This window comes from Caretta caretta, chromosome 15 (assembly GCF_965140235.1).
Source record: "Caretta caretta isolate rCarCar2 chromosome 15, rCarCar1.hap1, whole genome shotgun sequence".
Taxonomy (NCBI): Eukaryota; Metazoa; Chordata; order Testudines; family Cheloniidae; genus Caretta; species Caretta caretta.
In genome coordinates this window covers 8342548-8353843 of record NC_134220.1, presented here as the reverse complement: position 1 = coordinate 8353843, position 11296 = coordinate 8342548, and the positions used below count along the sequence as shown (strand labels likewise).

The following is an 11296-nucleotide window of genomic DNA, read 5'->3' as shown; positions in this document are numbered from 1 at the left end:
AGAAATCTATTTTGCAAACTTGGCACAGATAATGCAGTACTTGATTTGCCATTTCTTCAAATTGAGGAATATTATAAATAGTTCAATTGGTTTTCCATCTGTGGGAGACGCATATCTTAATACAATATTCAATTGATCAATATGTGAAAGAGCAGGTGTAGAGTCAACAGATAAACTGAAGTACCCAGCAGTACTTATTTCATCCACAATAGCTGAACTAACTTTGTCACTCATTAGACCAATGAGTTCATCACATATTGTCTTGGATAAGTATGATGGGTTACCTTTGCCAGCATTCCCATATTTTGAGATATGGCCTGCTAAAAATGGGTCAAACTGAGCCACAATACATGACAGGATCTGATTTCCTTGCATTATTTCGATCTACGTTAGTAGGATGCCCCTCTGGTTTAGGTGGGGATAAGTAATAAAAAGAGAACAGAAAAACGGGGGAAGAGTTTGTAGTGGAGTGTAAGGAAGTCTAACGAAGTTCTGATTTTTCCTATGATGACTACTTCTATGCTTTTTAAAAAATATCAAATATCAACCCCCCACCCCTTTTTTTTTTTTGGTGCCCTAAGCATGTGCTTAGTCTACCTGTCGGATAATCCAGCCCTGCTAAATGAGGTGGGAAAAATAACAGAAAATGTGGAAATGAGACAGGTGCTTAATGACATTTGTTTCGGTTTTCACCACAGTTGGTGATGACTGGACATCTAACATAGTGAATACCAGTGAAAATGAGGTAGGATCAGAAGACGCTAAAATAGGGAAAAAACAAATTAAAAATAACTTGGACAAATTAGATGTGTTCAAGTCACCAGGGCCTAATGAAATGCATCCTAGAATACTCAAGGAGCTGATTGAGGAAATATCTGAGCCATTAGCGATTATCTTTGAGAAGTCATGGAAGACTGAAGAGATACCAGAAGATGGGAAAGGGGCAAATATAGTGCTCATCTATAAAAAGGGAAATAAGGACAACCTAGGGAATTTCAGACCAGTCAGCTTAACTTCTGTACCCAGAAAGATAATGGAGCAAATAATCAAGCAATCAATTTGCAAAGATCTAAAAGATAATAAGGTGATAAGTAACAGTCAGCACGGATTTGTCAAAAACAAATCCTGTCAAACCAACCATCTCCATCACTGGAGACTTTTAAGAGCAGGTTATACAAACACCTGTCAGGAATAGTCTAGATAATTAATCCTGCCATGAATGGAGGGGAGTGGACTAGATGACCTCTCACAGTCCCTTCCAGTTCTATGATTATTACTGTTAGTGGAGTTTGTCCTTTGTTGCTGGAGACCAAGAGTCTAAGTTCCATCCCAAGCGTTGCATGTGTGCAGTTTAGATAGTAGCTGTGTGGCCTGTATGTGGCTATGGATTTGTTACACAAGTTTTCTTCCAAACAAACATTCTTGACCTACACTCAGTTCTTCTCTGTTAGTGTTATAAGATAGATGCTAATCGTTACAACAAATTAAAAGAGTAAATTTGCTTAAAAAAAAAAAGTGTGATGTAGAAAGCTTCCATCTTGACACTTTGATACAAAGCAAGACTGAGAAAAATCTCTTTTCTTACTGAAAAACAGATCATTTAAAATTGTGGTACATTCAATACTTTTAAGCTGTAATGTGGGTTGCTAAGTGAATGTAAATTAATCACACATATTAAACACTAACACCACCACTCCTGATACCTTCTGGTAGCCAATGAGAAATCCAATTAGTACAGTCCTATTCTGCCTGGACAAATAAGGCTTCTACGGTAGTATCAAAGGGTCATTGTGAACTTGAGAAATGTTTATAAACTGAAAAAATATTTAAGTTGAAACATCAAATATTCACATCTGGCTATTTATGCTGTTTGTTTTTGTATTTTTTTTTATCCTAGGTCCTGAATTCCCTTGCAGTCCGTTGTTTATAGTCAGTTTAACTTTCAGGTATACTCAAGTTCAGTGGAATGTTTAGTGTAAACAATACAGACAAATGTTTGCTATAAAAACTTTCCAACAGCACAAACCTAAACATGCAACATTGGGCCTGGACTTTTGTAAGAATTGCTGTTTAAAAATATAGTAAAAATGGCATTTCTTAGAGCTGGTAGTTCTCATTTTATTGAATGTAGATACTCAGAATAGCTTGTATTTTTAAAATAACTTTGGAGTTTCTTTATATACGCACATCATGTGACAAATATTTATTTCTCTCTAAATATGAAAATTTCCTTCACGTTACAGGTTTAAAGGGGAGAAGCAATGCACCTTGCCCTCTCAGTGCTAGTTCCCTCCTACCATAGAGAATCTCATATGTGAAATTTGTGTGTGGGCAGGTGCTCTGTAGCCACTCACTCGTTAAAAAAAAATGCTACTTTTGTCTACACCACTCAGTATTATCATAGACAATGACTTCGGACTATTTCTGTTATTATAAGCCCTCACTGTAAGAGACTGTATTAAAAAGTCTGAAAATATGAATTTGAGATAATAAGGTGAAATATTTATGGAGCATGGACTGGCTGTTCTAAAACATATTATCCCCATTTTATGGATGAGGAAGGAGAGGTTCAGGGAGGCTGTTTGCTAACTGCTTTCCCTGCTGCTATTGAGTGTGGGTAATGGGAAGGACTAAATTACAGGTGACCTATGTCTGGCTATAGCCATTAGTTCCTGAAGCAGAGCTTCAGAGTAGCCGTGTTAGACAGTATTCGCAAGAAGAAAAAGAGGACTTGGGGCGCCTTAGAGACTAACCAGTTTATTTGAGCATAAGCTTTCATAAGCTAACCAGTTTATTTGAGCATAAGCTTTCGTGAGCTTTTGCTCATGAAAGCTTATGCTCAAATAAACTGGTTAGGCTCTAAGGCGCCCCAAGTCCTCTTTTTCTTGAAGCAGAGCTGTAACATAGGTGTCCGCACCAGCAGTACCCTAACTAAGGACTAGAGGGGGAGATAAGGGCTCTATCGCAGCTCTTGGCACTCTTGCCTAGTAGCTGCACTGGCTTTGCAGCTCTGGGCCTTACTCCCAAGCCCTAGCTGAAGTACTGAATCTTGGCCCTGCTCTTCTGTAGGAGGTGGGTGTGGAACCACCTGCTGCATGGGAAGCGGGCCCTTAGGTGCTGGGGGCCCACCCAGTGCAGCAGAAGGCGGCGTATTCCTTGCTCTACAGCGCCCCCAGTGGAACGTCTCGGAGGCAGCGGGCGGGGGGAGACGGAGGAGGGAGCTGAGCGGTCGCTTCCCCCTCCGCTCAGAACGGCTCACGTGGTACGGCGGCGGCCAATGGCGAGGCGCACTGTGCCTGGCGGCCGCCATTGCTGTCAGAGTGGAGAGGCAGAGGCGAGTGTGTGAGGAGGAGCTGGCGAGCGGGGCCGCCGGGCGGGCAGGGCCAAGCCGAGGGCGGCGAGGACGGGCAGGGACAGCGCGCGCGCTCTGGTCCGCGGCTGCCGCCGGTCGCCCCCAGCACCGGGAGCCCCGCGCGGAGCGTAAACAAGGCGGTGGCGGCGGCAGCAGGAAAACACCATCCACCCACCGCCAGCGGCGGCAGCAGCGAGGGGCGGCCGGGCCGGGCGGGGAGGGGAGGAGACACGGCCGCAGCCGAGACAGCGCCCCCCGTCAGCAGCCGCCGCCACTGCCTGCGGCCCGGACCAGGCCCCCCCGCTTGAGCTGCCCCCTGCAGGGGCCGCAGCTGGGCCGCGGGAAGAGACCCCCTGAGGCGAGCCCCGCACCGGGGGCCGAAGCGGCGCGCGGAGGAGCGGGGCGGCCGGGGCTGGGAGCGCCGGGCCGGAGGGCGGCCGGAGCCCCTTGGCGGCGGGCCTCGGGCCGGTCGGCTCGGCTTGCCGTGGATTATTTGGCAGGGGGCGGGTAGGCGGATCGAGGCCCCAGTCTGTGGAGCGCCCCCTGCCGGTCACTGCCCCGTCCTCGGGCTGGTGCTTGTGCTGGGGACACAGCGAGGGGCAGGACTGCGGCGGCGGCGGCCCCTGTGACAGGCGGAGCGGGCTGACCCAGGGAGCCCCGGGCGCTTCTTCCTTCCTGCCGGGCCCGTCTCCTCAGACATGCCCCGCTCTGGTGGCCGGGCTCGCCGAGGATCATGACTGCAGCGGCGAACTGGGTGGCGAACGGGGCCAGCCTGGAGGACTGTCACTCCAACCTCTTCTCGCTGGTAAGTGCCCGGAGGGGGGTGTGAGCGCGAAGGCCGAAGTCCGGCTGGTCGGGGCTCACACAGGGACCCTGCTGCTCCTTCGAGCAGCGGCGCAGCAACTTTGTCTGTTCGGTGCAGCTGCCAGGGGCTTTATAGCCTGGGCCCGTGGGGCTGCTCCCTCCCGCTGGGCCCGTGGGGCTGCTCCGCCGCTAGCCCCTCCCCGCGGCTCAGCTCCGTGTTTATTTTGCTCTTTAACATCGTTTGTTGCAAGCGTGCGTTCCCCACACAGCTGCATTGATCTGAATACGAGATGTCAAGGCAACGGATTGGGTGTCCCCTGCCTGTGCTGCCTGCATGTGTGACCATCTCCTGGGGTAAACAGTCTTCTCTCCCCGCCCCTGCCTGCTTTGGCACTTCATGCCCTTGTGCTTTGTGCCTCTTCAACTGCGTGTGGGTTTTTTCCCCTCATCTTTCGTAATGACAAACGCCATTTCAGCAGCAAACAGTTCATGCAATGTGGTTATCTGTAGGACTTGCACTCCGGGCTCTTGTGTCTGAACGTCAGCTGTCTTTATGGTTTTACAGCCGTTCCCCCGCTGCACCGATCGGGGGGGGAGGGCGGCGGAGACTTTTTCTGGCCTTGCAAGAAAAGCATTAGCTGAAAATGCAACATGCTGGGTGGCTTGATAACATAGATGATATCTTCCCATCTCACTGGTAGCTGACAACTTTCACTTTGTACTTAGATTGCATGGTTTAATCTTACAACACTTAAGGTATCAATTGTTCAGATTGAACAGTTGCAACTAACTACAGATTTTTAATCTTAATTAAATATGAATAGAAAGAACAATTACTTGCTGTCTGTATTAATGACATTTTATTTGAAATGCCTTTTTGCTTTATTGTACGCTATAGCTGCAGGGACGTTAGTGGAGTGAAGGGGAGAACTCTTGGGTCCACAATAGCTACCCAAGGGGGAGGAGGGGTAGAGTATAGGATGTTTATTGGTGAAATGGTAACTCATAAGATAAGGTGGAAAGCAACTGGGTATAGCCTGTATTCCAGGTGGTGTGGGAGAGGAAATAAAAAAAACAAATACACCCTCTTCCCCCGACACCCCCCCCCACCAAAATAATAGAGTTCAGGTTTACTTTTCTCAAGAGGTGGAAAAAAGAATGTGAATTGTTGAGTAGGAAATTTTTAAAAACGCTGATGTTAAAATATGGTTAACTCAGAACCTTCTAGTTATGCATATTGCTAGCCTCTGTAGCCACATGATGATATTCTTTCTTTAATTATTGTTAACCTCAGTCTTTCTTCCATGCACAATCCTCAATATCTTCCTTTGGATTGTTTGTTCCTGACATGTTGTGCCTTGTCTTTAATGAGAATATAATTCTTTTGGGGAAGAGGTTTTATTTTGCTATGTGTTTGTACAGTGGGATCCTGATCCTCCTGACGAGGCTTTTGGGTGTCTGTTAATAACAAATACCATCCTTTTTGGCTTTTTATTGAGTTATAACCACTTTCAGAGCTATGTAACATTATTGAAACTTGCACTTATGCTAATGTTTGCAATGCTTTTGTACCCCTAGTATATGCCTGCAGATACAGCAATGGTAAAAAGTGGTTTGTGCACACCAGTCTTGCATTCTAAGAAAAGCTAACCAGTGAATACAAGAGAATCAACTGTATCAGGAAAGATTGTCACCAGTAAATTAAAGAACAGTTAATATTAGTTTAAAAAACCTACCAAACAAAAAAAAACCCCAAAACCATAACAACTTCATTCACCTCTTTTGTTTAGGAAATTGATTAATAAGTTTTGGGAGGTATTTTCGTGGTATAGTTGTTGTCCCATTGACAGTCCATCACAGGTAAAATAATTCTTGGTATATGGTAGCATGAATTACAAAGCTTAGATTTTCAGATTTTTTTTTTTCCAGAGCTTATACTAACTAACTTCTATAGAGCAGCAACTTTTTTTAATTGTATGCATAATGTCAGTGAAAGAAAAATACAAACATTTATGGAGTTTGCTTTTAAAAGTGCTCTTGCATTCAGACTGATGTATAAAAGCCTCTATACAATCAGATTATGCGAAGGTTATTCCACTTCAAATTTGGGCTTTTAAAACCACCTTATCAGTTTCCCAAACATTTTTTCTGTAATATCTACAAACAGTTGTTTAAATGTTATTTGATATGTTTTTATTTAACACAAAGTAGTTTGCAAGGCATAATTTGGCTTAAAATTTGTAGGTGTGGGCAGTACCTAACCGTTTTTAAATGGGTCACTTAACCAAGGTAGAGTCATTTTCATGCTTTAGACTTTAAACATGTTGTAACGGGATCAGAGGACAGCTGTGTTGTAATTGTTTTGTATTTTGCCTAGCACAATGGGGCCCCAACATGGTTTGCCTCTAGCTATTACTTGAGCGTAAGTGTGTGTGTGTGTATATATATATCTCCTAGTTTAGTGGTATTTTTTTTGTAATATGTCTGATTCTGCAGACCCTTACACATGTAAGTAATTATTGGAGATATGTACGAAATAAGGTGTTGCAAAGTATAGTCCTTAAATAGTAACTTTATAAGTGACAGTAGCATTTTATAGAGCATAGCTTGCAGTATAATCAGCAAACTCAAATATTAATGTGATGTTCCATTTTTTCAGTTGCATTACTAATTATTAGAACTTTATTGATAAATGTACCATTAAAGAGTATTGACAAGGAGAATATTAATTAAAAATGTTTGGTCACAGGCATTGACATTTTACCCTCAAACTGTTAAATTTGTCAGAATTTATGAAGTATTAAAACTACAGTAGACCAGATTATAAACTACAGGAGCTCTTGCTGGTAGATTATCTTCTGAATACAACAGAACAAAATATACAGAATTGTTGTGTATTGGTTTGGTTCTTGTGAAGCAGTGTAGTTCTTAGGAACAAGACTAGTGCAATATTGATTTAAGACTACCCAGTTATTAGAAGAAGTGTAATTTAGCTGTACCATGTTCATTTTTACCTTAGTCTTGCATTAATCTTTGCCTTAAACAGAACATGGAATTCTTGATGGAATAATTACAATAGTGAAGTAGCTACAGAAGCTTTACAATATTCAAAAAACCTTCAGCCTCTTTTTTTTTAATCCCATAATTAGCATGTGACTTGTTAACTTAGTGTTTTTGTTGTTTGATATAAAATTAGCTTTTTGAACCTTTGTTTATCATGTGTAGATTATTTTTAAGGAGATTGATAGGCATGATGATTTACTTTGAATCCTTGTACTTGAAATTATTGTTTTTTAAATAGAGATTTTCTGATAGTTCGTGGTTTTGCATAATGAGCTCAAGGATGGAACACAGTGTTTTTCCTATGTGGTGATGCTATAGAAATGACATTTCATTCAAGATCACTGAAATTAGGACATAGTAATATTTATCTTGAATTATACTTTTTCTTAATCTCGATGCAGAATGGTTATCCAGAGCTTGGTTGTGATCTCAAACATACCATAGCTAATGTTGCATGAAACTTGTCCATAATAGTGGTATGAAGGACTGTTATTTGTGTGTGTGTGTGTATTATGTTATATATATCTTAACTAACACACACAGGCACGCAATCATATTATTGCTGAACTTAAGCAGAAATTCACAGTGCCACAATGTTAGCATTCATATTGCCTATCAAGTGAAAAACAAAACGCCCCACAAAGTCCACCATTTTTATGTGTTTTTCCTGAGAACTTAGTAGCTCTGCTCCCAGTGTAGGCAGATATTACAATAAAAACAACGTTTTATACATTTGTCTTCAGAATGCTGATAAAAGTGTGGATTTTTTTAGTATTTACAGTATAATCTGTTCTGTGTGAAAATAGTTTAGCTTACTGAAACATGTTTTTGTTTAGAATCCTCTTGTTTATAGCACATGGTGTTAGAGATTTTATTTTATTAATAACAGTGCCACACAATGACTGCGATATCTGACTCTTGCAAGGAAACATGTCTATGTAGGTAGTAATATATCTATGTGGAATAATGTATGAGTTTAGTATGTTATTGTTATAGCTGGCTAATACTTTTTTGAAAGAGCAAATATTCTGAATACAGTATACCAAAATGCTACAAATGTGGGCTCAGTTCTGCAGCCCTTCCTCACATGCGTAAACCTTACTCATGCAAATAGTCTTTGAAGTTAATTGACTGTGAAAATGACTAAGGATTACTTATGTGGGAGTAAGGGTTTTTAGGATCTACTCTCTATATGACTAAAATGCAATAGTTATTGATGTTCTTTTAACATAAAATATCTTTTGTGGACAAACAAAAAAACCCCCCCAAGATACAGATCTTGTTTACTAGTGAAATGAAGTAATAAGAAGTATTTATTTTAGGTCTAAAATTCACCTTTCTTAACTTCATTGCACACATAGCAAAATAATTTAATCATTTGAAAACAAAAAATAACTTTATGCAGCATCATGTGATTCAGAGATGAACAAAAAAAGATTGTCCCCTACCCTGTTTCCCTTACACTTCTTTTTTGTTTTTCTCTCCCTTTTCCTATGATTGTTTTATAAAGGGTGGGTCTTTTATTGAGCCCTGAAGTCTAGTAAGGTAAGTCTTTGTTGCTCTAGTATTAGAAGCAAGATTCAGAGTTTAGGAAACTTGAGCTAGCAGCAAGGAGTTTACCGAAGTGCTTCTGCTATGGGCCATTGCCTCATAGGAGGAGAGACTAGAGTCACCAGTGGGAGAGGTGCTGTGAGCTGTTACTGGATGTTGCTAGTGGGAGATGAGTGATTATTCGCCAGTGGTACTGGATCTACTATATGAAAGGTATGTTCAGAAGAGCAGTGGAAGAGGGGCAGTAGTGTGTATAGGACACTAGGCAACTGTGGAGCACCTGAAGAGGCAGACTGAATGAAAATCCAAAACAGTTTGATTATTCAAAAACGATAAAACCGTATAATTAGAGAAGTTAAAATACTTCTGTGCTTTTACTTTTTTGAGTAATCAGTTATTGGAGCTGCTGCAGGGATATTGTGAAATAATTAACAGACTCATGATAGGAAGTGGGAGATAGTCCACCAGACTATTTCTCTATTGAAACTTGGTCTGTGTCATGCAAATACGGTTCACCTTTGCAATAATCCATTCTGGCTGTGACAAAGGCAGAGGTTATTGTAGTGAAATCTGGGTCCATGAGAAAACATTGCAAACAGCTTATAGGATGCAGATTTAAAAAAAGGCAGATGGCAAAGAGCTGGCAGGGGAAAATCTAATTTACCAACTTCTTGAGCAAAAAGTGGATAATCCCCTCTAAGCATCGATGATGAAGGCAAGACTCACACCTGCTATATTTTCAAGATCTTTTCCCAATGTTTTCTGCTCCAAATGGAGTTTCAGCCAATTTGTTCTCACCTAAGTTTCAGTTTTATTGGGAATTCTGACTTAATAAAGGACCTGAGTGTTTTGCCCTGAGAAAGCATAGATGATAAACATAGGATTGCATTTGATGAAAACAAAACATAAAGCTGATTATGACCACAGTGCAAATCATATTGCAGACCTTATGCACGTTTAGGAGATCAGATGGAACTTCATAGAACCTTGCAGGAAAGATATTACATTGTTTTGGACATGAGTAGTTGCCCAAAAGGATTCTTTGAGAGATCCTCTGCAGGAAAGAGCAGAATAGTTGGAGTGATATCACTCACTCCAGTCAGAGTTCACAAGCAAACCAGCAAACTCTCATGGTCATTGGTATCAAAGAATACTAATTGACTGACTGAAAAATATCAACAGGGATCACCTACCATTATCATCATTAGAAGGAGATCAGCCAATGTGCGCAGTCTCAGTTAACATTCTGACACTAAAAACCAGACTTGTTAGGGATCAAGGAAATCGAAGAAGTTCAGATGGTGGCAGATTACTCAAAACAGGCTTCTCAGTAGTTTTTCCTTCAAAAAGGGAAGATAAGAAATAAGGTGATAGCTGATGGAGATACTCAGGAAGTCATTTCTTGACACTGACTAGAGGTCAAATGACCACTTGCTGAAGGTCATTTGATGCCCTACCCACTCATAAGGAGTTGCTAACAATTTAACCAATACAACACCCTACTTGTAGCTGTTTACCATAAATGCAGTGATTCAGATTCCATATTGTTGGCCAGCATAGTGCTATCTCCACAACATTTAGTGAGTTATATCTACCATTCAGTGATGGCGTGCTTCGTAGGTGTTACAGTATGCTTTATTATGTGTCTAAAGTTCCATCTAAATTTAGTCAAGATGATTTTATATTATCTAAAAAATCTTCTAGTTTTCTACGCTAATTTAGGACATACAATATAAATAGTAAGGTATAATGAGCTAGAAATGGAAGTAGTTTTATTAGTTACCTTGATCATTCTCTGCAAAGGAAAGATTGTTTCCAGTTTTAAGTAACTCTGATGATGGGCTTCCACAATTTCCCATGGAGCTAATTCCACAGTCTAATGGATCTCTGTTAAGGGTATGAGTTTTAAAAACTTGGTGAATGACCAGTGGTAGAAATGTTTGCTTAGTGCTTCCATTATTGTAATTATAAATCTAATACGTCACAGGCTTATGAACTAACCTATGCCTATAGAATTATTCCATGTTGTAAATAGTTTCAGGAAAATGTTAAAAACCTTAAAAGCAAGATTTAAAAACATACAGTAGTTGTGAGTTTGCCATTGATTTCATTAGGAGCAGGATTGGGCACATGATTTTAGTTTGTTATATCCACTTTTTAACAATGAAAGATATAAAATGTCTATTTGCAATACTTTTAAAAATACACTTAATAGTGTATAACTCCATTTCCTTTATACTGTAACTCCAAGTTGGATTTTAAAATTTGGAGTTGTTAATTTTGGCCAAGATTTTGTGATTTTGTTTTAAAAATATTTTTGGGAAATTAAGCTATTGCATATAAGAATGTGATTATTACATAGTTTAAAATAGAATTTTAGGAGATTACTAGAATACAGGTATCCATTTCTTTCACTGAAGCAGATTTTTAGTTTAATCTGAATCTCTAACATTTTCTTAAAATAAAAATGCGTTCCATTTGGGAAAAGCAAATGCAATTTTTGGTTGCATTAACAGAGGCATAGCA

At 40.7% G+C, this 11296-nt stretch overlaps 1 protein-coding gene across 1 annotated transcript in view; it reads left to right on the top strand.

Annotated features, from left to right (window-relative positions):
• Window positions 1-3316: 3316 nt before the first annotated feature.
• MED13L (mediator complex subunit 13L) overlaps window positions 3317-11296 on the top strand; it is a 452622-nt gene continuing 444642 nt past the window's right edge. Inside the window, exon 1 of the mRNA XM_048821992.2 lies at window positions 3317-4157. Within this exon, the coding sequence (XP_048677949.1) occupies window positions 4086-4157 (72 nt within the window). The 5' untranslated portion in view covers window positions 3317-4085. The remainder of the gene's footprint in view (window positions 4158-11296) is intronic.